At 38.6% G+C, this 27,703-nt stretch overlaps 1 protein-coding gene across 1 annotated transcript in view; it reads right to left on the reverse strand.

Annotated features, from left to right (window-relative positions):
• The window catches only part of KCNMB2 (potassium calcium-activated channel subfamily M regulatory beta subunit 2), a 35,620-nt gene extending 8,934 nt beyond the window's left edge, over positions 1-26,686 (reverse strand). The window contains exons 1-3 of the mRNA XM_065943551.1: positions 26,631-26,686; positions 8,505-8,675; positions 5,381-5,576 (exon numbers count right to left, since the gene is read on the reverse strand). Coding sequence (XP_065799623.1) covers positions 5,381-5,576; positions 8,505-8,675; positions 26,631-26,686 — 423 coding nt within the window. The remainder of the gene's footprint in view (positions 1-5,380; positions 5,577-8,504; positions 8,676-26,630) is intronic.
• Positions 26,687-27,703: the final 1,017 nt, after the last annotated feature.

A 27,703-nucleotide genomic window follows, 5' to 3' on the forward strand; every position in this document is an offset into this window, starting at 1 on the left:
CCCTTTTATCCTTATCCTACTAAATGTTGTGCAGAGGAGCTCAGTGCTTACAAGCTTTGATTAAAATTTTAGAATCTCCCAGCATTCAAGGTAAAAGCTAAACAAAATAAAAAGCAGTGGTTCTGCCACTCTTTGGAGACTGTTTTAGTTGTCACACATGGAGGAGGAGGATGCTAGTCTTCTAGCGGGTAAAAGCCAGGAATGCTGCTAAACATCCTACAACCTACAAACCAGGTCTCCACCCTTCTCTCAGAGACAGCAAAGTAATATTCCACTCCAGATGTTAACAGTCCTGAGATTGAGAAATTCTGGTCCAAATATGTATACTCTCTGCATGTGGGGAAACCAGAAAGCTTCAGAGTGGGTGACAAAATGAGGGGTGATGTTGAGTTTGGAGCTTTAAATAATTGGCTAATTCTTACAAGTTATTCTCCACTCAGAATAGCTGGCTTCCTTATTATAATTATATTATATACATATATAATATATATATGTATAAAATATGGTATTGTGCCTGTGTGTGTGCTAAGTTCCTTCTGTCGTGTCTGACTGTTTGCGACCCTATGGGCCCTAAAGTAGCCCTCCAGGCTCCTCTGTCCATGGGATTTCCCAGGCAAGAATACTGGAGTGGGTTGCAGTTTCCTTCTCCATGGGATCTTCCCGACCCAGGGATAGAATCCCCATCTCTTAACGTCTCCTGCATTGGCAGGTCGATTCTTTACCACTAGCGCCAACTGGGAAGCCCATATAGTACTATATTACAAATCAAAAATGGATATATTTTCTGGTTTTACACAAAAATTCATTTGAAATATTCTCTTAAACCAGATGGGGACTTTGGGGGATCCCTGGTAAAGTAAACAAAGTTTTAACCTCTTAAAGAAGATCAGCACTGAGAAGTTTAACGACCACAGTGAATCAATACTCAGCCACTGTTTATGATCCCAGTGACGCCTTGTTGCCAGGAGAGGCAGGGGCCCTTGAGCCTACTTGCAGCTCCTAGAGATTGTTAGTTAGTCAGTTGCTCCACCAGAGCATGCCAGCTTATCAGCTTAAGCAGCTTCAGTTGTACTAGTGACAAGAGGTTGGTCACTGGGTTTAAAAGCTAAAGAAAAAGAATATATGAGAGAGTGTGAAAATTTAAAGATAAAATCCTTTTGAATCTCGTTCTATAAAGAAGCAGGAAGCTTGACTGACATCTCTTCGCCTCCTGTTGTCTCAAATCAAACATTTTCAGTAGTGTGCCTTACGTATCAGTAAAACCATGCCCGTTCGTTGGTAACTATGGGAAAGGTTACTATTTTTGGTGAGCTTGGGGAACAGTTATAGGAAGGAGAGGTGAAGATAGAGAATATTTTAATTTTCTCCCCAGGAATATTTTGTATGTTTTTCATGCTACCTTAAGATCATGGTTTAGTGACCTTTTGACATGGTAATAACTGTATTTTCAATGCATATATTATGCTTCTAATTAAAGGCAGAGGACAGCTAACCAGAGAGTGAAGAATCACTGGGCCAAGAAGGTGAGCCTACTGTTTGGTGTTACCTTTCCCCTTGGAGTGTCTGTTGATTCTAAAAGGGGCTGAGATCCCAGATGGCTGGATGGAATTTTTGATAGCCTTATAGAGCTAGGGGCAGTAATTATCATTACAGCCTTTCAAACATGGGCCCATATTCACTTTGGGTCAGGACACTTCAAGGCTGCATCCTAGGAGTGATGGTCAACCTGAAGAAGATAAATCCTCACAGGGACTTCAGTTCAAACTTCAGTTTATGTAGTCAGAATGAGGTGATTATGATTTGTACCTAGGGGCCTTGCAGAAGCAAATGGAAATAAGTTTTGGAAAAGATGACATCGTGACGTCAAACTAGGCTTAAAATTGTTTTTATAACTATTTTTCTAGATATGATGTCTGATATCTAATGAAAAATAGCCAGACATTACAATGCAGCATGAAAACAGTCAAGAAACAAAAAATAGAAGAGGCCCATAGGGTCTTCAGATTTCTGGAAGTCCTCAAAATAAACTTTAAAATAACTACAATTTTACTTTTTATGTTGAAGAATTTAAAAGACAAAAATTAGAATATTGCAGAAAACTAGAAAGTATAAAATAAGTTTGGAATGCATATTCTAGAAATGAAAAATACAGTAAGAGAAATTAAGAGCTCAATGGATTATGGGTTTAATGATAGATTTGTCAGAGCTGAGGAAAGAATTGCAAATCAAAAGTTAGGTCAATATCTAGAAAGAAGCACAGAGAGACAAAAGGAGGAAAAATAGTAAAGAGGAAGATATACAGGGGATACAATGAGAATGCCTAACATGGTCCATTGGAGTCTAAAAAGGAGAATCAGGAAAGAATGAGAGCAGAGGAAATATTTGATGAAATAGTGACTGAAGACCCCCTAAAATTGTCAAAGAAGCTCAAGGAACAGCAGGAGAGGCCCTTGGAACACTAAGGCAAGATAGAAATAAATGTTCACTTTGGCACATAATAGTAGTTCAACTGTGAAGAATTAAAGAAAATAATCTTTAAAGCAGACCAAGATTACCTTCAAAGAAGTAGCAATTAGACTGAGAGCTGATTTCTAAATAGTTATAATTCTTACCAGAAGACAATGAAGTGTTTTCAATGTACAGAAACAAAAGAAAAAAAAACAGCCAACTTAGAATTATATACTCAATGAATAGATACTTTGAGAATGAAAAGAAAATATTTTCAGACAAATGAATACTTTCAGAGATTTCTTTAGAGAAGATATTGTACTAAATATTAAAGAATGTTCTTAAGGAAGTAGAAAAAAATGATCCAGATAGAAGACCAAAGATAAAAGAAGAAATGAAGAATAAGGAGATGGAAAATAATGGGGACACATCTAAATAAATAACTACTATACACAAAAGCAATATAATGTCTACATGGGCTTAAAGTACATATAGAATAAAAATGATAATATGTAACTTGAGAAGAGAATAAGTTAAGGTAAAATGTTTTAATATCCTTGATTAGTCAAGATTTCAAGTTGTAATGACTAGTTAAACACTAAAAGAACAGTAAGAGAACAGATAACTTCCAAGAAAATAGAGGGGAAAATGGAATCACAAAAATAATCCAGTGAGGAAAGGGTGGTCTTTTCATAAATGGACTTGGGCAAATGATTGTCCATATGAATAAAAAGAAAATCTAGAAACTTGACTCTTGCATGAAAATCAATTCCAGGCAGATTGTACTCAAAGTGTGAAAGAAAAAAAATAACATTTCTAGAAGATAATTTGGGAGAATTGGCTTCATGACTTCTGGATAGGTAAAGACTTTTTACCTTTTGACAGCAGGACAGTCAAATAATTGAAAAAAAGAAAGAAAGAGGAAGAGAAAGAAGAAAGAAAGGAAAAAAGAAAAGAAAAATAAATATTAACAAGGATAAGATTTGGTTGCACTAAAACTAGAAACTTCTTTCATTCAAATACATCATTAAGAGAGTGAAAAGATAACATTTCACATCCGGAGAAGATATTTGCAACATAACAATCAAGGAAGGTTTGCATCTGAATTTAAAGAATTCCTATAATAAATACTAAGAAGAAACAATCCAATGGAGTCAATTCAATAGAAAACAAGGGACTTGAACAGACACTATACAAAAAAATATATTCAAAATGCCAATAAATGAATGAAAAGCTACTTGATAGCATTAGTCATCAGAACTTCAAGGTTCTGATTTCCTGCAGTGCAGGACAGGTTTTATTTTTTGCTTTCATAGTAACTATGTAAAGGATCTCTTTAGGTGCTTAAGCTGCACTTTTTCATTTTTTGCATGTATCACAGTTAAAAACAAGGTAAATAAACTAAACAATGACCTAGTATCATGCTGACAGCAGACAAAATACTGGTTCTAAAATCTTAACGGAGATTTTCCATGAGTTTCACTCCCAGTTTATAGCTTACATGTTGCATTCACAGGGCTGTACTAATAAAACATCAAGACAAGAAAATGGAAATATGCCTCAGTTTTTCATGTCTATTCAGTTTTGGCCAATTTTCAATTTCTTGGAGATTTGAGAGTTTTATAAGTATCCATAATTACAGGTCAGTTTTGATTTAAAAACTTGACTTGAGGGATCTTGAAAAACACACATTTTGTGGGAGAACTAGCTATGTATATTTGTAGAATAGGATTAAGATTGGTATTGTTTGTGTGTTCTTTTCCACAAATGAAAGGAAATCAGAGCAGACCTTGTGTCTTCAGAGATATTTGCAAGAATATTTTAATTCTTGCAAATTCTTGCAAAGATAATAAGTTAATGTAACCGAAAGGCAAGGGTTTCCTTATTTGTGTTAATATATCAGAAAGCAAATCCTACATTCTAGTATCAAGCTCCACAGCTATTGAGTTTTTTCAAGACATATAATCTGTATCATTTAACTGCTGATAATTGTAGAGTTTTTACAAGAAAGACTAGAGTTGTGAGAGTTGTATCATGGTGACAAGGGCCAATTGTCCTATTAGAGAATGGCATCAGGTTGTCTTGGCATATGAAAGTCCTCTGGCCATCTAAATTGCTGCCATAAATCGAAAACGCAATGTATTTAATTTAAAATTCATAATGGCAGGTTGATTCTGCTGACACTTTATTGGTTATCCCAGACCTTTTAAATGCAAATTTTATTTGCAGCTTTAATACAGTGATACTAAACATTTGACAGGTGCACTTGAATATATTAGTGCTGGAAAATTCAGCCATGATGAACCTAATGTTTATGAAGAAATAGGCACAGGCACACATACTGTGGCCATTTGTTGAAGGTTTTGCCTGAGCTTTGCTGGGCATGCTCTGTACTCTGTTCTCATTCTCACAATGACATTGCAAGATGATCATTGTTATTACCTTTTTAGAGAAGAAGATACTGGGGCTCAGAGAGGTTAAGTTATATCTCCAAGACCATAGAACTAAGTGACAATGACCTTGGAAAGGCAAAATACAGTTTAACCCCATGGTTCCCAGGTATATGACAAATACCTGTTGGGTTTTTTTTTTTTTTGCTTATATAACTCAGATTAAGCTGCACATTTGCTTTGAAAAATTTAACCTATTTGTGTATCAATAAGGATATGGTATTTACCCTTCTAAATGGAAGTAAAGGCTACATCTTCACTGCTACAAAATGGGGACTGATTTGACCATGACTTGCACAAAAAATAAATGTTTCTCAAGCAAGAGTCAAGAAGTGTGATGAACTCTGTGACTGGATGAGGCAGGGTCTACTTTGTAGTGGCATGTTTGCTTTGAAATGCTGGCACAGAGGAACTACAGACGGAGATGGATTGGTGCGGAGCTACATGAGGCGAACGAGATGCAGTGTGTGCCAAGCTCCTACCTTCTGATTGATTTTTATTGTCTCTTCTGTGTGGTAGAGAAGGAGCTTTTCACCGGAAGAAGTCAGGTTAACATACACCTGTAGGCAGGGGTACTGAGAGAGTTTCCAGCAGTCCGGACCACAGCTGAAGGAGCAGTTAAATGTTTCTGTGATGGACGCATTCAGCAAGGTGCACTGAGCCTCCTCGGTCCATACACTACACAGAGAGGAGAAGAGTAAGCACAGATGCCAAGGACACAGAAGCTGGAAGCAGAGGAGATCATTTGTCAGTTCCTTGACCTGAAGAATCTTCCAAGTCTATAATACAACCTACTTGTAACGTGCATGCCTTTGCATAGAGCAGCTTTGTCAAAGTGAAAGTTGCTCAGTCATGTCCAACTCTTTGCGACCCGATGGACTATACAGTTCATAGAATTGTCCAGGTCAGAATCTGGAGTGGGTAGCCTTTTCCTTCTCCAGAGGACCTTCCCAACCCAGGGATTGAACCCAGGTCTCCCACATTGCAGGCAGATTCTTTACCAGCTGAGCCACAAGCTAACTGCTATATAAACATAAGATAAACTTTGCCTGGCATCTAAGAACTTTTCCAATGATTTATATCAAATATAGTATCATCTTTTCCAATGCTTGATTTAAATTAGATTTTTTTTTCCTTATAAAATTCACCAGTAAGGATAAGGTAGCATCTTTTTATATCAGAGCCTGTATCCACCCTGCATTTCTACATTGTAACCTGCTTCCTGTCATGCCTTGGTCCTCATCTCACAATGTCTGCCTAGTTTGCAGGCAGAGAAGGGGAGGAGAGATGATGAAAGAGTGGAGGGGCTTAAGGTCTGGTGTGATAGGTGAAAGGACAATGATGCGTTTCTTTAAGGTCTTCCTAAAAATGGAGAAAAGATAACTTCACCTTTTGATTATACCAAGAGCCATCAGTTATTGTACCCTTTTCATCCTAATTGATGCTTTACATTGTCTTTTTTTGTTTTATATGTTGGATATGAAATTCTTTTAAAGGTGAGTGAATTGACGGTCAGAGAAGTCAAATGCATGCAAAGACATATAGCTAGTAGGTGGTGGAAATTGTGACTCCACCCAGTCTTGTATTTCTCTAAAGCCCAGGCTCATTGTGGGGTACTGCACTGCTTCCCCACAGTGGAAAAGAGGCTATTATATGAGATTAATGGATTCCTATCCATGTCCTGAGACCTCTTAGTTAGAAAGATTAAACAGACAAACAAACAAGGAAAACCCCTCGAGCTGACCGTTGGTCAACTTTTCATTCTAAAATATTTATAATTTTATGATCAAGAGTAATATTTGTGATTAGGAAGTAATGTACCCAGAGTCGATGTTTCACTTCTGGATATAAACTGATTACCAGAGTGATTAGAAAAGTACGTTTCTTTGCAGATTAATAGCTCTTCTTTTGCTGGATGTGTGTTAATAGGGCCCCCCTTTTCATGTCCAATTTTGTACAGAGCCAGGATTCAAGCCCTGACTCCCTCTGATGTGGCAAATTTTCTGGGGGCTTGAGTGGTCAGAATTTGCTTATACAAGGAAGAAAAAAAGTCTTAGATGATGCTAAGCATTTGTAAGTATTGGAAAGTGGTTTTGAAATCAGTGGACTGCGGCCTGAGGCATCCGCGCTTTCACTGAGGAGTAGAGCTGAAAGCATCAGGGAGGCAGAGTAGAGCGGCCATAAGTGTGAAAGATGATGCCTTAATTTTAGCAAATTACTGTGTTTCAACTAGATTTTGCTTCTAAAATGAAAGTATTAATTTAAGTGGGGAAATGAATGCCACAAAATGGTTTGATTCTCTTTTGAATTGAAACCTCAGTTTTTCATTTGAAAGGGCCTCATTTCTTTAAACTGAAGCGTCATGAGACTTTCTTGATTAGTGAAAGCAATGCTGGGCTTTCCCATGCTCGGAGTGTCCAATATGGACAACAGCTAGAAACGCTGGGGTGTGTCGTGGCTTACTAAGGGGGAACACACTTGCCAACTCAGTGTTTGTCTCTGCATCTGTGTGGTAAACCCAGGGCAAATACTTAAATAAGAAAAGTTCAAAACCTCTTATTTTAGAAAGTGCAAAGAGCACCAGATTTGAGCTCCTTGTGATAATGTAGAGGGGTGGGGTGTGGTAGGAGGTAGGAGGGAGATTTAAGAGAGAGGGGATGTATGTATACCTATGGCTGATTCATGATAATATATGGCAGAAACCAACACAATATTGTAAAGCAATTAGCCTCCAATTAAAACTAAATAATTAATTTTTAAAAAGTGCATAGCAGTGTTTTTCAGCCTGTTAGAATCACCTGGGGAACTTTAAAAGTTACTGGTGACTGGGTTCCACTCCAGACCAATTAAATCTGACATTATGGAATGATGGTGGTGAGGCCTGGGTGTCAGTAATTTTAAAAGATTTTCAGGAAGTTGAAATGTGCAGCTGAGAACTGCTAGTGTGTGGGGTGACGGAAGAGAGGGCTGTGGAGGAAAAGGAACGCAGGTGGAGAATGGACAGAGGTGTTAAGAGCCAAGAACAGGGATTCTGAAATTAACAGGATATAGGTTTGAATCTTGGCTCTTCCTGCCAAATACTAAAGCTGGCTCACAAGTAAAGAATGGGCCTGCTAACGCTAGAGACATGGGTTTGGTCCCTGGGTCAGGACTATCCTCTGGAGAAGGAAATGACCATCCACTCCAGTATTCTAGCCTGAGAAATCCCATGGACAGAGGAACCTGGCGGGCTCCAGTCCATGGGGTTGCAAGAACTGGACATGACTTAGTGACTGAACAACAACAATAATGACACTACATATTAGATATTTCTTGAACCTCACTGTTGCTAATTTTATGAGAATATATATACTTACCTTATAGAACAATTGTGAAAATTAAAAAAGTAATGTACGGCAAGTCCCTGGCACATAGTAGGTGGTTTACACATAGAGCTATTTTTATCATCATTATTAGATAACATCATTGACAGTAGTATGTGCCAGGCACTGCTTTAAGTGCTTCATAGCAAAGAAGGTAAAAAAGAGGACCTCGGAATTGCTAAGCTGTGTGGGAGGATGGAGAAGGAAGACAGAAGACAGCATCCCAAGCACCCAGGGGTGTTACCTCTGCATGTATGAGCGCAGGAGTGTGATTCCCAGCAGAAAGTACATCATGATGGAGCACACCATCATGGCCAGTCCCAGGAGAATGGCCCGGTCCTCTCCTGCTTTCAGTGCTGTGACAGTTTTCCTTTTGTCCAGGAGGTCGTGGTCCCTGATTTTTTGGTAAATATTTCTGAGGTTGAAAATAATACAATTTTACATGAAGTTCACAGTCAGTCAGTACAGCCCTAAAGAATAAGTCTCTGCTCAGGCCTTTCCAAGGCAGAGAGGTCGAGAGGGGCCCTCCAAACCTGTCTGAGTGCAGTTGGACCCCAGCACGAGACCGCTGCATCGCAACACATTCCCACACCCAACCCTGAACAGAAACAAGTCTCCCATCTTTACTTGGGGTTTATGTCTAGCTGTCGATGCTTTCTTTTTTTTTCTAAGTCTGAAGAAAGAAAGTAATGCCCTCAGTTGTTTAGATAATGCTTTGGGTTTGTTTCCTTTGCCAACCCCCAGCTGATCATCACTGATCTTTCTATAGCCCCTAATACCTAACGGAGCATTAATTCAAATAAATGGCAACATATCAGGAAACTATCAACTTAATGTTTTACTTTCCCTCAGTAGGAATAGACAGAATTTATTCTGGTTAACATTCTTAAGCATAGGGTTGCTTAGAGCTCTGTTGACTTGAGGTTTCTGGAGACGTCCAGTGGTGACCCAGCCTTCTTTTCTTGTATGGTAAACATTTGAGCAAGTTTACAAAAATGTCAGTCAGATCAAGCCAGATTCCAAAACTTTGGATAGTGTTATTACTATGTGTAAAATTTTTCAATGATTAAAAAAACAAAACAAAACAGATTGGAGTCACTGTCTCCTAGTTCAAAACTTGATTTCATGGCTTACTAGTTGTGTGAGCTCTATAACTTCTTTATTCTGTCTAATTCCTAGTTCCTTGAAAAGTGGATATAATGTGTAACTACACTGTTATGGTTAAATGAGATGACATAAGTAGGTGGAGAATGACTGATTTGAAATATTTAACAAATGTTCCCATTTAAAAATGCTGTGGGGAGCTATAGCTTTATGACATGGGCATCAGAACATCCAAAATTGCTGTTCTTCTCCAAAGAATTCCTATAAGACAGAATGGCAAAGGAGTGAATAATGTAAAAAGCTTCTTAGTGGAGGGTTGAATTTGAAACTAGGGCTGAAGGAGAAGGCAGAAAAGAAGTGAAAAATTGCTGGAGGTGCTGGCTGGTGGGAGAGAGATATGAGAAGTATGGCAGGAAGGCAGGGATAGGGGGAAGGCGGGAGATCAAGGAACCACGGGGATCTTCTCCAGTTTCTGTTTGGAGAAGGAAGCTTTGGATTTTAGGGTGCAGGGCTGAGTTTGGTGGGGAAGTGGCCAGTTTTCAGGGCCTGGGAACAGAGAGGAGGACAGATAGAATGATGAAAATGAAGGGAAAAAACTCTTATGCCATTTTTATTTTAATCTTCAGACAAAAAGTCAACATGCATGAGACAGACTTCAGAGTTTCCTTTCAAATTTTCATGACAAGTCACTCTCATTGCTTGAAAAAGAACTAGAATCCAATGTGGAACTTTGCCGAGGAGGAAAGAGATATCTGTTATTTGTATAATTGTATGTATATTTTTCTATTCCCCTTCATGTTCCAGGATGGCCTTACTGGTGTTAACAACAAGCATTCATTCTGGGGTGCATGTTCATTCTGGGCTGGTGGTTAAGATATTTTGATCCCCTACCGAAGGGTGAGAGCACACACATAGCATATTTTCAAAAGTTTTTAAGGAAGAATATATATTAATCTTCTTTGGTGGCTTAGATAATAAACAATCTGCCTGCAATGCAGGAGACCTGAGTTTGATCCCTGGGTCAGGAAGATCCCCTGGAGAAGGAAATGGCAACCCACCCAAGTGTTCTTGCCTGGAGAATCCCATGGCCAGAGGAGCCTGGTTTGCTACAGTGCATGGGGTGGCAAAGAGTCAGACACGATTGAGTGACTAACACACACACACATTAATCTGGTTACTGGAGTAAAAAATTAACCAATTAGCTTATTGTCATTATTATTTACAAGTTTTCTTCATGATATAGTTTATACAAATTTTTTCCTTGAGGAGTGGGTCCTCTGTAGTAGGAGAATCACAGCTGAATAGAGGCCTTTGTTCCTCATCTTTTCATGGCCATGCCTTCCTGGCTCCTCCCTACTCTCAGTCACTCTTGGCCATTCTTTCTCCTCATCAATAGGATGAGGAAGAAGCTCTGAGAGCCTGTCATTTTCATTACTCTCCAGCTCCCAAGCCCAGTGCTTCTGGACAAGCTGGTTTGCCCTGTCTTTGACTTCCACAGACTGGCCACCACCCATTCCCTAAGTTTCCCCATTCTTTTCTGAGATTTTATTTGGAAAATATAAGATTTATATGAAAGCTCTTAAACTCTATCCTCTATGAACCTGAATAAAAAAAAAAAAATCAGTGCCCATTCATCTAAAGCCAGACTTCAAAACAAGAAAAGGCTTCAAAGACCTGCTGTAAAATAATAAACTGATGTTACTTCCCTGTTGTTATTTATCAACATGTATTTAATTCTAATGACTATATTGAGATTTGAATTCCCTGCAGGTGGAAGCCAGAAAGGAGGGAGCACAGTCTCAGATACAGAATAGTGGGCTGTTACACGGCATTACTTATGGCAGTCTATACCCATAAAAAGACGCAGAGTAATCAGTCAGTTCTGTCACTAGAACAAGAAGCATATAAAAATGATTCAAGTGGGTAATTTAAAAACAAATCACAACTTGGAAATAGTTAACAAATGTTCTTCACATGCTTTGGAATCTGCAGAGAAGAGGGAAAATGATTGGTTTCCATGCAGGCTAAACACATCTGGGAAATCAGGATATTACTCAGCAAAATGAAATTGGGTGAGTGAGATGGGACATCCTCATGAAATTCATCAGTAAGTGATAATTGAATTAATGGATAAATTAAAGGATGAATGAATGATTTGAAGGAATAGAAAATACATAGTCCACAAACTTATTTTGAGTGCTAGTAATCTGTAGTTACTGGGCATGTGGCCCCTACCCAATAGGAAGACAGACATGAAAAAAAATCAACATAGGGTAGTAAGCTCAGTGCCAGAGCCATTCACAGAGTGAGTGTAGAATAATTTTCCCAGCCTGAGGAATGAGGACAGGGAGCAAGGATTGAGGTCAGGGAAGCCTTGCTGGAGGAGAAATGCCTTAAACAGAATATTCAATCAGAGTTAACCTAATGGGACATGAAGTCAAGGGCATTTCAGACAGAAGAAGTCTCATGAACAAAGGATGGAGATTTATAACCACATGCTGACTATCAGAAGCCATATCAGTTTTACTATTAGTAGGATGAGTGTGGGACAGCGAAAATGGGGCAAGTAATTTTGGAAAGGTAGTAGGCTATGAAGAACTTTTGTAGCTCATTTAAGGAGCTTGGTTTTTACCCTTTAGTTAATGGGAAGCTGGTAGAGGGTGACATGATCAGAACTGAGTTTCAGAATGATCACTCTGGCTGAAGAGTGGAGATTAGTTTAAAGACAGAACCAGACTTAAATCAGAAAGAAGAATTAGGGGATTGTTACTGTAGTGCTGGCAAAGGATGATGAGAGCACGATGTAGGAATCATGTGGGAGAGATGGAGAGGAAAGGATGTATGGAGAAATATCTAGGAGATAAAACTTTAGGACTTGGTGACTGATAAAATATAGGGGATGGCCAGGAAGTGAAAAAAAGGGTGTAGTTTAGATTTATGATCAAGAACTTGACTTGAATGACTGGGGAAATGGTAGAGGGTGTTACAGCAGGGGTCCTTATTTCCCTATTCTTCAGGCTTCCAAACAGGGGACTTTTGTTGCCTTGGCTAAGAAGGGAGAGGCTGATTGTTCATTTATAGATTTTCTCCCTGACAGACATAGTGTCCTGAGTTCAGGTGAGGAGTGACTGATCTCATTGGTGAGATAGATCAGATCCTGACTGTCAGAGGCCCTGTCTACCTTTTGTTAGTTTGAAGATCACTGTTTATATGTGGCACAATCTTCTCCCTATCCTTTTGCACTTGCCTTTGTTCAGGCCTGGTATAAGCTGCCTTCTGTAAGCCCCAGGTTGGGGAGGGAGTGTCCACTGTCTGAGACGAGGTGGGTTAGTGAGGTGCCCCTCCCAAGCCAAGCTGTCTTCAAAGCTGGGGGAGGGAACATGATGTTACATTTTGGGTATCAGACCTAAACATCATGCTTCATACAAGGAAGCCTTGTACATTGGGGGTTACTCTGCCACTATGGGGGCTTCCCAGGAGGCTCAGCAGTAAAGAATCCGTCTGCAGTGAAGGAGCTGCAGGAGACGCGGGTTTGATCCCTGGGTCGGGAAGATCCACTGGAGAAGGGAATGGCAACCCGCTCCACTACTCTTGCCTGGAGAATGCCATGGACAGAGGAGCCTGGTGGGCTACAGTCCACAGGGTTGTACAGAGTTGGACACGACTGAAGTGACCTAGCACACATGCACACACTGCCTAGCAGGGTGGATAATTCATCTCTCTTTGACCCTTTGTGTCTATTCTCTGTGGATCTACTTACAAGGGGGAAGAAATAAGAGAAGGTTAGTATAGTTCACTGAAGTAGACCTCTAAGGAGGAATGATGAGTATGGGGCACAACTACAAAATCAGTTTCAAAAATGAGGGATATGCAACAGTAGGTTTGAAGATCACTGTTTATATGTGTTTATATGTTTACAGAGCAGGAATTTGAATTTGTTAGTCTGAAGGAGACCTAGCCTTGGTATGTCCTGGAAAGGCAGTATGTTGAAGCTCTGTTGGAGCAGTTGTGGCTTCATGGTTCATCATGAACCATGAATCAATATGGTGGATACAAAGCAACACTTAAACGTGTTTGCAACAACGAATAGTGCATATGTGCAGTCTTTTCTACATATACATGGAGCATCCTGCCCAGATCCTTTTGGAGAATGTGAGTTATTCGTAAAACTACAAGGCAAATTCAAGTATCAAAATATTTTGCATACAAATTTTGATTGTCCAATAAAGCTATATTTTTACCCCAAGCAATAGTCAACACAATACAATTTTATTTCAAGTTCCGTATTTGACTAGAAGCTTAAAGTTTGATATTATTCCTATGATTCATAAGCAAATTATTTATGAGGCTGTGCATCTACAAACATGGACATAAAATGTGAAATGTGCAAAAAATTTTTTTCTCATTGGGCTTACCCATTTAAATTCTGATTACCTTGGTATTTAGCCTGCAGGAAGAAAATTTCAGGTTAAGGCAGGGTAAAGGTCATTTATTAATTCATTTGTTTACTCATTGTCAACATTTTAGTCTTCATAAGATGAAACATATTCTGCCAAGTTCTGGGAATACAAAGTGAATAAGATGTCCTGAGGGAGTTGGGTGAGACACAATCATTACAATGCATCTTAAGACTTATTATAGTGAGTACAGAAAGGAAGGAAGTCAATATGCTAGGGACCAGTTTGATGAAGTCAGTTACTGAATGGCTAATATACCAAGATTAGACCATTTGCCAGTTTATTGAAGGATCACTTTGCTAAATGAATAATTTGCCCACTTAATCACAGATTTGTAAAAGACTTATTTTAATGAGCATTGTTTTAAGCATAGTAAATTAATATGAATATATTTTCTTATGAATATTTTTAAATGATATTTTAAAAGTACATTCAATTACATTCTTCTTATGAATATGTTCTTTTCAACAGTATTTTAGGATCTGTTTGACTTTTTTTTAAAGCTAAATAAGTTTCCTAGGGAGGTTTAGTCTCTTTATAAACATATTCTTATGAATATATTCATAGATGTATCTTTTTGAATCTGTATGTGAATATATTCTTCTAATAGATATAGCAAAAATTCAGCATTTCACTTGGGAACGTTTCCATTTATAATGATTTTTTTTTCAAGTCCTTTTTAGAGTCATTTGCTGTTTTGCTAACATTTCAGCATCACTGAGATTCTTGTGGCAAGTTTCACATTGACTACTTTGACAGATTTGGCAACTTTATCAATTAACAAAAATTTGTTTCTTTTGACTATTCATAAGAGTACAGTCATTGACTTTGGTGGAACTTTTTAATACCTTTTTGAAGTTTCTGTTGTTTTATTTGTATAGTTTTATTTTGTCCTTTGTAAAAGACCCTGATGCTGGGAAAGATTGAGGGCAAGAGGAGAAGGGGGAGACAGAGGATGAGATGATTGTATCACTGACTCAATGGACATGAGTTTGAGCAAACTCCAGGAGAGAGTGAAGGACTGGGAAGCCTGGTGTGCTGCAGTTCATGGGGTTACAAAGGGTTGGACATGACGTAGCAACTGAACAAACAGTTTTGTCCTTATAACAAAATGTTTATTTGTCTCTGCTCTTGTCCTGTTATTGAAACAGGAGGGATCTGGATAAGTCTGGTGGGACCCTCTGCTGGGGGCAAAATGAAGAGCAGAATCAGCATAATGCAGTCGAACTTGCTGATCCTAGAGAGAGGGAAACCCAGGGGCAGAGAGGAAAGGAAACAAAGAACACAGTGGGCAGTAGGGCATGGCTGGGGTGGGGCAAGGGGAGGAAAGCAGAGACATGGGAGCCTGGAGGCAGAGGGTGTCTGGAACAGAGAGGGAAGGACAGAGAGACAGAGAGGCCGAGGGACAACGATCGCAGAGACTTGAGAGATGGAGGGTCTGAAGGCCCCAAATCTGGGTTCCCTGAAGCCTTTTTGGTCCCTGCTAATCCATAGAACTGTGTTTTTGGTACATAACTAAATTTGATAAATTCACCAAAAAGGTCAATTTGCAAATGGATTAATATTTGGCAAAATGGCTATCATTGTACTGGGCATTCCTTGAACTGGGCAATTGGTGGATTGGTGATGGATTTATTGACTCAGGACTGTGATTTATGAGCATAAATGGTTTTAATTTATGCTTAATAAAACCAATGTGGCCATGACTTGGTTTAAGTGGTGATGGTTAAAGGGTCCAGTAAGAGACTGGATTAAGTTTCCAATGAGCAAACAATTGATTAAGTGAGTAGTATCCAGACAGAATGTAAAAGAATAGGGTAGCTGAATGTGGTTGGATTCCAGCATCCAGTGGGTGGAGGATGGCAGGTAGTGAACTCATTAGATAAGCAGGGTTCAGAGATAAAGGGTCTTATATGTCTTCTGAAGTTAGAGGAGCCATTAGAAGAATTTAAGCCAAAAAGTGATATAATTAGGTTGCACTTTAGAACAAGGGTCCCCAACCTCTAGGCTGCAGACCTGTACCTCCTGTCAGATCAACAGTGACATTAGATTAGAAATAAAGTGTACAGTAAATATAAAGCACTTGAATTATCCCCAAACCATCCCCACCTTCCCAGTCCTTGGAGAAATTGTCTTCCAAGAGACCAGTCCCTGGTGCCAAAGAGGTTGGGATCTGCTTCTTTAGAAAGATGCCTCATGTTTGTGTGGTTGACTTGTTTGGGATGGTTTATACCTGGAGGCTAAGAGACTGGTTCTGAAACTCTCCCAGCATTTCTGATGTTAGATAAAGAGGAGCTGGAAAAAAAAAAGAGGTGGTAGAGGAGATGAAAGTTTAGATCCAGACATCATTTGTGTTCATAAATAGCCATGAGCTGTGGATTTTAATGAGACTCTCTAGGTTGTCAGGGAAACAAAACCTAGCTAGCATACTGGAACTAGGAAAGGGCAAGAAGACAGGTCTGCCAAGGGTCACAAAGCAGTCAGAGAGGTGAGGGGCACTGGAAGGTGTGCCTAGGAAAGAGAAGGAAGGAGGGTGTGAATAAAGAATTATGTGTATTTGAGGGAGGCCCTTCAGAAACCTAACCATAATAACCGTAATACTTAACTATTTATATTTATGCCTCTCTGGCTCAGTGACTATTGAGCTGCTCAAGAGTGAGAGCCAGAATGCATTCACCTTTGTAGGCTCAGTCTCTTGTGTTTATTATACTCACAAAGTATTTTCCTTTTATGTGGGCTAGAAATGGCTTCAATATGCTTAGGTTGTGAGGCAGCCAGCGGCAGGGAGGCTCCATGGCCAAGTGAAACCAAATAAATCAGAGAACCATGGCTAGAAGAGACTCCTGGCTTTTCTCTTCCTATCAGCGCCCACTGCATTTTACTGCTAATGTATTTAGTATTCCTTCTAGAAAAATGTCAAGCTTCCATGGCACTGAGAGCTTTAGTTTCCAGACTTCAAGGAAAAGTGCCTTCTGTTAGGTACTATGAAGTGAGTCTGCGGGGAATGGATTGCTGAACGCCAGCCGAGCTGAAAGAGGCAGAGTTGCTGTGGATCTGCCCCGGGAGCCCTCGTCTGTCGTCTCATATGGTCGAGCTGGGAGTGGCATGGGTTACAACAGTATTGTTCTGCCTTCTGCCCTCCAAAGTCTTCTGTGTTTTTGAGATGTATATATACAGCCTCATCTTCTACTAGTTCCAGATCTCATGGGTTTTTTTTTTTTCCTTTGAACTAGTAGGTATATACTTATATGGTCCAATTTGATTAATTATTGTTCTGTTTTCAATATTTTAAAGTATACATTCCTTTGGGAGAAATGTGCTCATGGGAACAAATGACAGTCAAGCTTAATAGAGTCATAAAAATTAACATAAGGGGCTTTGTCTATGAACATAAAGTTATTATTGTCAGCTTATTAATTCACAGGAAGTCTTATTACTTTATGGATAGAGAATAATGATGAGAGCAAAATTATGGAAACAAAAGTAGAAGTTTTTCGTTTTTACTCCTGCCTTTAAATTACCAGATCAATTTCCCAATGATACTTTAATATCTAATCCTCATTTCTTTTTACCTGATCCATTAACATATTACATTTGATAAAATTCTTTAGTGAAAAATATAGCAGGAATAGAAACTTATGTGAATCATTCAGATAAGATAGGATATCCTTGTAACCTAAAGAGCCTTTGAGAAGAGACTTTGTGTTGACCACATTATTTGGCCCTAGTGCAACAGTGGTAGAAATAATTTTAAAAATAGCTAGAATCACTCTACATATGGAAATAAAATATTAAAATTTTAAATATTAAGTTTTTAAAATAAAAAATTAAAAATATTATAAAAATATAGTTCCAAAGAACTTATGGGTCATAGAATAAAACATGATAGAAATTAGGATTCATTTAGAATTGAATGAGAAGGAAACCTATATAGAGCAACTAGTGGGCTATAGCTAAAGCAAAACAGATAGAACTATATATCTTAAATGTTTATATTAGATAAGAAGAGAGCTTGCAAATTAATGTGCTAGGCCTCCAACATAAGGAGTTATTAAAAGATTACTAGAATATATTAAAAGAAAGTTTAAGGAAGACAATAAACACGAGTAAAAATAAATGGAATAAAAGATGCATTGTATTAAAGAATCCGTGAAATCAAAGGTTAATTTTTGAAAAGACTAATGAAATGGACAAACGTCTGATGAGAATAAAAAACTAGAAAAGACTCAAATATCAGGCATTTAAAAACCAAAAATACAGATACAGAATGATTAAGAAAGATGATAGAGGATATTAAAAACAACTTTATAGCAGGATATTTTAAAACTTTGATATATAATTTACTCAAATATATAGGAAATTTTTACTCAAATATATAAGGAAATTCTTAAAGACTTATGGCTTATTGACCCTGCCTTGAAATAACTAGAAAATCTAAATAGTTCTAAATCATTAAAAAAAAATCCTTAAAATGGAAATACCAGGCTCTGATGATTTATAGGTAAGTTCTACCTATATTGTACAAATCATTTGGAGAATCATATTCAGAGAAAGACTTGGTGACATAAAGACAGAAATTTACCACAAATTAATTTATAACTTTCATAAAATTTCAATAAAAAAATCATAAGAGTTTTTTGGGAAGTAGGGTAGGCATGATTGGACAAGCTAATTCTAAAACCTTATATGGGAGTGCAAACATCTAAGTATTGCAAATACAATCCTGATTACAAAAGAACAAGGTGGGTGACTTGTTCCAGAAATCATGATGCATTATAATGCTAAAGTTGGTAAGCTCAGGTGTGGTGTTTGTTTCAGGTAGACAAAATGACTGGTGAGACAGAATAGAGATTCAGAAACATATCCATGCATGTGTGGAAACCTAATACATGATACGTGTGTACTTTTAGATCATTATGGAAAGGAAAAACTATTCAATGAAAGGTGCTGAGCAATTGGTTTTCCATATGGAAAAAAAGAGGTGCCTAGTTCACACCACAAACAAAAATCAACTTCAGGTGATTAAAGACCTAGTGGTGAAAGGCAAACCTATGGCTGTACATAAATTACCTGTTCCAGAGCCTACCCTTTTGAACTTGGAATAGGAAGGGATTTCAGAATGTTCAGAAAATTGTTAACTGAGATCATACTAAAATTAAGAGCTTGTGTCTATGAAAAGATATCATAAAGTGAAAACACAAGTAAATTGGAAGAAGCTATTTGTACACAATAAACAGGTAAAATGTTAATAGAGACTTAACAAAAGTTTTTAATAGTTTATGTATGTACATGAGTGCTCAGTCACTTCAGTTGTGTCCGATTGTTTGTGAACCTGTGGACTGTAGCCCACCAGGCTCCTCTGTCCGTGGGATTTTCTAGGCAAGAGTACTGGAGTGGGTTGCCAGGCCCTCCTCCAGGGGACCCTCTTGACCCAGGGATCGAACCCGCATTTCCTGTGGCTCCTGCATTGCAGGCAGATGCTTTTACCACTGAGCCAAGGAAGCCCCTTTTTATAATTTATAAGCATTTTAAATTATTGCTGCAGGAGCGTTGGCCTCAGTATTTGGTCCACTATACTATCAGGAAAGGAAGTCATCGCTATTTCTCTCCTCCATCTCTTTGACTTCTCCTGGAACTCTTATTGTTCACAAGTAACTCTGATCCTTTTTCTCATGATTTCCATTTCTTTATACTTTCCCTCTTGATTTTGAGATATTTCTTTCACTTTATCTTCCAGTTCTCTCATTTTGTTTTCAGCCATTCTCTATGGTTACCGTTCTATCTTCTATTAAGTTTTCAAATTAAATAGAGGCTTTTATAAAGAATTCCTACATCAGTAAGAAAAAGACAAAAATCCAGTAGAAAAATGGGCCATGTTTTTGAATAGGCACTTCACAGAAAAGAACTAGGCAAGTACACATGATCTTATTAATCTGAAAAATGGGAATTGAAAGCACAATATCCTCTGGATAAATGAAAATTAAAACACCCAGCAAACTGTAGAAAATTCTTAAAGAGATGGGAATACCAGATCACTTGGCCTGCCTCCTGAGAAATCTGTAAGCAGGTCAGGAAACAAGTTAGAAATGGACATGGAACAACAGACTGGTTCCAAGTCAGGAAAGGAGTATGTCAAGGCTGTATATTGTCACCCTGCTTATTTAACTTATATGCAGAGTACATCATGAGAAACGCTGGGCTGGATGAAACACAAGCTGGAATCAAAATTGCCAGTAGAAATATCAATAACCTCAAATATGCAGATGACACCACTCTTATGGCTGAAAGTGAAGAAGAACTAAAGAGCCTCTTGATGAAAGTGAAAGAGGAGAGTGAAAAAGTTGGCTTGAAATTCAACATTCAGAAAACTAAGATCATGGCATTTGGTTCCATCACTTCATCATAAATAGATGGGGAGACAGTGGAAACAGTGACAGACTTTAATTTTGGGGGGGCCCTCCAAAATCACTGCAGATGTATGAATGACTGCACCCATGAAATTAAAAGATGCTTGCTCCTTGGAATAAAAGTTATGATCAACATAGACAGCATATTAAAAAGCAGAGACATTACTTTGCTAACAGAGGTCTGTCTAGTCAAAGCTACAGTTTTTCTAGTAGTCATGTATGGATGTGAGAGTTGCACTATAAAGAAAGCTGATACCTCATTGTGGTTTTGATTTGCATTTCTCTGATGATGAGTGATGTTGAGCATCTTTTCATGTGTTTGTTAGCCATCTGTATGTCTTCTTTGGAGAAATGTCTGTTCAGTTCTTTGGCCCATTTTTTGATTGGGTCATTTATTTTTCTGGAATTGAGCTTCAGGAGTTGCTTGTATATTTTTGAGATTAATCCTTTGTCTGTTTCTTCATTTGCTATTATTTTCTCCCAATCTGAGGGCTGTCTTTTCACCTTACTTATAGTTTCCTTTGTAGTGCAGAAGCTTTTAAGTTTCATTAGGTCCCATTTGTTTAGTTTTGCTTTTATTTCCAATATTCTGGGAGGTGGGTCATAGAGGACCCTGCTGAGATTTATGTCGGAGAGTGTTTTGCCTATGTTCTCCTCTAGGAGTTTTATAGTTACACGCCAGTCAGGATGGCTGCTATCCAAAAGTCTACAAGCAATAAATGCTGGAGAGGATGTGGAGAAAAGGGAACCCTCTTACACTGTTGGTGGGAATGCAAACTAGTACAGCCACTATGGAAAACAGTGTGGAGATTTCTTAAAAAACTGGAAATAGAACTACCATATGACCCAGCAATACCACTTCTGGGCATACACACCGAAGAAACCCGATCTGAAAGAGACACGTGCACCCCAATGTTCATCGCAGCACTGTTTATAATAGCCAGGACATGGAAGCAGCCTAGATGCCCATCAGCAGATGAATGGATAAGGAAGCTGTGGTACATATACACCATGGAATATTACTCAGCCGTTAAAAAGAATTCATTTGAATCAGTTCTAATGAGATGGATGAAACTGGAGCCCATTATACAGAGTGAAGTAAGCCAGAAAGATAAAGACCATTACAGCATACTAACACATATATATGGGATTTAGAAAGATGGTAATGATAACCCAATATGCAAAACAGAAAAAGAGACACAGAAGTACAGAACAGACTTTTGAACTCTGTGGGAGAAGGTGAGGGTGGGATGTTTCAAAAGAACAGCATGTATATTATCTATGGTGAAACAGATCACTAGCCCGGGTGAGATGCATGAGACGAGTGCTCGGGCCTGGTGCACTGGGAGGACCCAGAGGAGTCGGGTGGGGGGGGGGGGGGTGGGAGGGGTGATCGGGATGGGGAATACGTGTAACTCTATGGCTGATTCGTGTCAATGTATGACAAAACCCACTGAAATGTTGTGAAGCAGTTGGCCTCCAACTAATAAAATAAAATTAAAAAAAAAATAAAGAAGATAGTTAAGGATATAAAGACTAAAAAACAAAAAAAAAAGAAAGAAAGCTGAGCACTGAAGAATTGATGCTTTTGAACTGTGGTGTTGGAGAAGACTCTTGAGAGTCCCTTGGACAGCAAGGAGATCCAATCAGTCCATCCTAAAGGAAATCAGTCCTGAATATTCTTTGGAAGGACTGATGCTGAAGCTGAAACTCCAATATTTTGGCCACCTGATGTGAAGAACTGATTCATTTGAAAAGACCCTGATGCTGGGAAAGATTGAGGGCGGGAGGAGAAGGGGATGACAGAGGATGAGATGGTTGGATGGCATCACTGATTCAATGGACATAAGTTTGAGTAAACTCTGGGAGTTGGTGATGGACAGGGAAGCCTGGTGTGCTACTGTCCATGGGGTCGCAAAGAGTCAGACATGACTGAGGAACTGAACTGAACTGAAAACCCCCAGACTCTAGAGCAATGGAATCACATCTACAACTGCTTTGGAAAACGATGGCATTGCATGGTGAAGTAGAAGCTGTGCATACTTTTGAACCAACTATTTCCGTTGGTGTACAGCCTATGAAATATTTGTGTATATGTACAAAGGCAGATGCACAAGAAGCATTACAGCAGCATTGTCAGTATAAAACTGGAAATAACACTAATGTCTTTGGGCAGTAGACTGGATGAATAAATGGTGGTATCTTCATATAATGGCATACTACACAGCAGACAAAAGGAGTAGCTACAGCTACTTGCATCAGCACTGATAACTTGATAAATCATGGGATCATGTTTGGTGAAAAAAGTCTGCTGCAGAACAATTCACATGGTATGTTTCCATTTGTATAAAGTCTTCAAACATTCAGAAGTAAACAATGTATTGTTTAAGCATTCAGATGTGATTAACTCATGAAGAAGAGCAAGGGAATAATAAACAGGAGCGGGTCATCTCTGGGTGGGGGCTGGAGTAGGAGGGAGATGCTGTTTAGGAAGCATCCTTAGGGGCTTCAAAAATTCCAGTTGTTTTATTTTTTAATCTTAGTGAAGGGTACTCAGATGTTTATTTTGTCATTATTCTCTGTATGCTTTGCGTGTGTGCTAAGTTGCTTTAACTGTATCTGACTCTTTGCGACCCTACGGACTATAGCCTGCCAGGCTCCTCTGTTCATGGGATTCTCCAGGCAAGAGTACTGGAGTGGATTGCCATACCCTCCTCCAGGGGATCTTCATGACCCAGGGTTTGAACCCGCGTCTCTTATGTCTCCTGCATTAGCCGGCATATTCTTTACCACTAGTGATACCTGGAAAGCCCTTGCTGTATGTTAAGATGTGATACATGTTACTTTATATTAATTCAGCACTTAATAGAAACAATCCACAGAATATTTTATGAACTCAGTGGTAATATACTTAGTCAATAACCTCTCTAATAGTTATTACTGCTGTAGCTTTATTTTGCTACAGCTTTATTTTGCTGTAGCTTTATTTATTTAAAGCAAAACTTTATTTTGCTTCCCGCAATTTAGAGAATAGCATTGGCTCACCGAACAAAGAAAGTTGATCAAAGAAGGAAAAGTATTCCTTCACATTGCTGGGCATGTGAAACGGAGCACAAGGATAGAAACCAGTATTTTGCATATAGCAGATGATCACAAAAACAGGACTGGCTTTGAATTAAAAGAATTCAAAAAATTTACATTTTTGAGAAAAATGTAAAGTTGACTTCAGATTCCTTTGAACCATAAAAATTAGGCTTCAAAATTTTCAGTGGACTTTTCCTTCCACTTAGTTGCTCTGCCTAACTATAAGCTTGTTTCTTTATGTTCTATCTCTTGAGGGATCCTAGAAAAGCCGATATCCTAACGGGTTTTGCTTTGGTCTCAGAACAGGCAGTGTGGAGTACTTGGCCCCTGGGATTGTCAGGGGGAACACAGCTGGAGAAGCTGGATGTATAGAGGCCAGGTTTTCAGGATAAGAACCTGAGGGTCGAATTATTGCAAGCAGTTATGGGCAGTAGTTCCAGATAACTTAGTTAATTTATTTCCAAATAATTAACTTGAGGATCTTGATTATCTAGATTTACGATCAGCCGTCATTGCCTTTCTTATCACCATGACTACTGTCACCAAAAGAATTAAGCAGAGCAATAGCTGCTGTTTAAAGTCATGCTGTTTGAATCTTGTCCTGTAAGAGTCTGTGAATTAGGCAGTGAAGATGGAGATGTGGTCAAGAAAGAGGTACAGACAAATGAACCAACATCAAACTAAGGATACTGGCATAGTACCAGATTCTATTGCTCTGTTCTTTGGCTGTTGTTCCATTTGTCTTTGACTTTGTAGGCCAAAGTCATTCAGATTGATTTCATAAACCTTGACATCCTCATCCCATAAATAAAGCTTGCCGAAAATGATTTATTTATAGTCAATATTTTAATTATTTTAAATCCCACGGTTATTGAAATCATGCTTTGGAAATAAAGCCATGAAAGTAGTGATTTAAGGGTTTTATAGAATCTTATTTGTGCAGAATATGAAGCTAACTATTTGTTCCTTTTAATTCCACAAATATAGCCAATATATCATGTTAGCATATTTATTATCTCCTTTGATACACAATTTTCAACTCTATTTTGACACTTCTCCCCGCTATGGGCTTGGCTGTTCACTGCTGCTCTGACTCATGTTTGATAAAGGCCTGGGTAAGCCATAGGGTGAAGGGGACAGAGTACAACCTTGGGTTTAAATCTTGATTCAGTCACTAGCTAGTTGTTGGACTCTTGGAAGTTTAAACTCTCTTATCTTCAGTTTCCTCAATTGTAAAATGGGCATAATAATCCTTATCTTATAAATTAGAAGAGACACTTTATGAAAACATGTGGTGCAGAGTAATTGCTTCTTAAATATTAATCCTTTTGCTTGTAAAATTTATATAGACAGCAAAATATATTTAATTAAGTTACTCAGTGAGAATAAATGAAAGGTGAAACAAATGCATCATGCTTCCACCTGCTCTGATAAAACCTTCAAAATCTGAGGACTGCTATGACAGTCACAGTATTCCTATAGGGCACTGAAAACTCTGCCTTCCACACCATCACTGGTAGTGACATATTTTTTTTAAGAAATGAGGAAATTTTATACAAAATATGGAATTTAAAAATAATACATGAAATTTCAGTCTTATAGTAAAGGTTTTGCTGAAAGATGATTCAGCTAAGCTACCTGAAAGCAAATGAAAAATAACTTGATTAAGCATTGAGAAAAAGCATGTGAAAACCTAGTGATGAACAAAGACAGAAAATTTTCAGTTGATCTGCTTCTCTCATGATGCGTACCAAGACTTTGATCAAACACCAGTTGCCTTCTGAGCTGTAATTTTACTTAAACATCATGTCATGATTTTTTCCATAATTAAGATAATATAACATTAAAAAACATTTGGAAAATGGAGGACTACAAAACATACTTTTACTTCCAGGCTTTTTCCCATGTATATTTTTTTGTGGCTGCAATTATAGTTTGTGTGCAATTTTTCAACTTGAATTGTCAGTCAATATTATGCTCAAACAATTTGAGCTGCTAAGTGACATATTACGTTCTATGATTTATTTAACAGATTTTCTATTGTGAATATTAAAGTTGCTTCCAAACTTTTGCTATAATACAAAATCATTGTGAGGAGCAATTTTGCTTTTAGAATTTTAAAAGAATTTTATCTGTAGGGAAATATATATTTCTAAAAGGAAAAACAGAAGTACAAGTTATTAGAATTTATACTCAAGTAAACCTCCTACAGGTCCTTTTTCTTGTGCCTAATTCCATTTATCAATTTTTATCAGATTCTGCAGGCAAATGAGTCTTGCTTAAGTTGCAATATATTCGTATAGGCAGTTGTGTTTAAAATTTAGGTTCACTACACCCAAGAAATAGCATCAGGTCAATAAGAAAAAGACTCAGAAGAAAAAAGAGAAATCAAATGTTCAAAATGGCCAGAGAAGTTTGTGAATGCATTTATTTCCAATGCAGAAGACTGGGTTGGACTGAATAATTGTCATTTTGTCTTTCATTAACACTGCCTTTGCCCTTTAATCTTTTTGCTTACTCCCGTCCCCATTTCTCCCCAATGCCAGGCTACTTTTCCAAGGAATTTGAGGGCTCCCTGGACTTGTCCATCCTTTTTTCATTCTCTCTTAGTTTTTGCTTTCCTTCCCTGCTGTATGTTCAGAGCCTTGAAGAATTTTCATCATTTCAGCTCAGTATTTGTTGAGCATCTACTATGTGTCAGGTATGGCTGTAGGAGGTGAAAATTCAAGGGTGACTAAAACACAAATTCCGTGCTGGTCAAGAGGATATTGGGAGGTTTGATTGAATGGGTATCCGAAGATAAAGATAGAAGTAGCCAAGAGACCAGTGTGTGTGTAAGTGCAGGGGTAAGGGGCATTTTGGGCTTCCCTCATAGCTCAGTTGGTAAAGATTCTGCCTACAATGTAGGAAATCCAGGTTCAATTCCTGGGTCAGGAAGATCCCCTGGAGAAGGAAATGGCAACCCACACCAGTACTCTTGCCTGGAAAATCCCATGGACAGAGAAACTTGATGGGCTACAGTCCATGGGGTCGCAAGAGTCAGACATGACTTAGCAACCTAACCACCACAAACCACCACCACCAAAGGGCATTCTGACAGGCAACAGCTTTTGCAAAGCTATGTAGTAGGAGTGAGCTTGGAGAGTACAAGGAGGAGAAGGCCAAAGTGTCTGAAACCCTGTTCCTTCAACACAGAGCCCATCCTACCTTAACACTAGCGAAATAGAAAGCTCAGTTGCCTAATGCTTTCTCTTGGTGGGCTTTCTGTGTATTCTGGTTAAATGATTCCAAAAAGCCCCATGAGTCCCAGTGATTTACCTTTTCTCATCATGTCTGTAAGATGAAGAAGTCCGGCCACTGGTCCATATAAACATCTTAGAGGATGTTGGTCCAGGGGCTCCTTTCCTTACGGTGGAAGTCCTGGAGGAGTGGCGAAAAGACCTAGAAGAGATACACACTGAACTTAAAGCCATTACTTAAAGTTTGGGGAACTTTGTATCAATGCCTGTTCAGGCGCTTCAGTCGTGTCTGACTTTTTGGGACACCCTGGACTGTAGACTGCCAGGTTCCTCTGTGCATGGCATTCTCCAGGCAAGAATACTGGAGTGGGTTGCCATGCCTTCCTCCAAGGGATCTTCCCAACTCAGGGATTGAACCCATGTCTCTTATGTCTTCTGCATTGACAGGCAGATTCTTTATCACTAGTGCCCCCTAGGTAACCCCTCTGTATCAATAGCATCAATAAATTTTGGTGGATTGACCATCTTAAATAAGACAAGGTTTCTCTTGCTGTAGGGCAGCAGTTCTCAATCCTGGCTGCACATTTAAGTCAAATGGGAATCTTAAAAAATACTGAAGCCTGGATCTCTCCCTCAAAAATGTGCATTCAGTTTTTTTTTTTTTAAACTTCTTAGTTGTTTCTAATGCATTGCTAGGATGAAGAGGCTTTATGGAAACATGCTTTAGGGAAACATGTTTTCAAATTGATGCTATTATCATATTCCCTCCAAGAGATCTCCTCTGAAAATATAATTTGGTGGAGTTTTACTTATTTATTAGCCGCTCTGTGCAGCATGTGGGATCTTAGTTCCCCAACCAGGGATTGAACCTGTGTCCCCTGCAGTGGAAGTGCCAAGTCCTAACCACTGGACCACCAGAGAACTCTCTATATTTGGTCCAGTTTGGCATTCTATATTTTTCCAAAGTTTTGGTTCAGGGTTGCTTCTATTCCTCTGTTCCTCTTCAAGCTCTTTTCCTTGATGCTGACAGATGTGACACGTTAGTGACGAGATATCATCTTTTAAATGTGTTCAACTGTTGCCAAAGCTGAAGGTTCATCCCTTGTGGTTGAGTCTCTGAGAAAATCATGGCATGGGTGGCAGCAGGTATTC

The sequence above is a fragment of the Muntiacus reevesi genome, chromosome 8 (assembly GCF_963930625.1).
Source record: "Muntiacus reevesi chromosome 8, mMunRee1.1, whole genome shotgun sequence".
In the NCBI taxonomy this organism is placed as follows: Eukaryota; Metazoa; Chordata; class Mammalia; order Artiodactyla; family Cervidae; genus Muntiacus; species Muntiacus reevesi.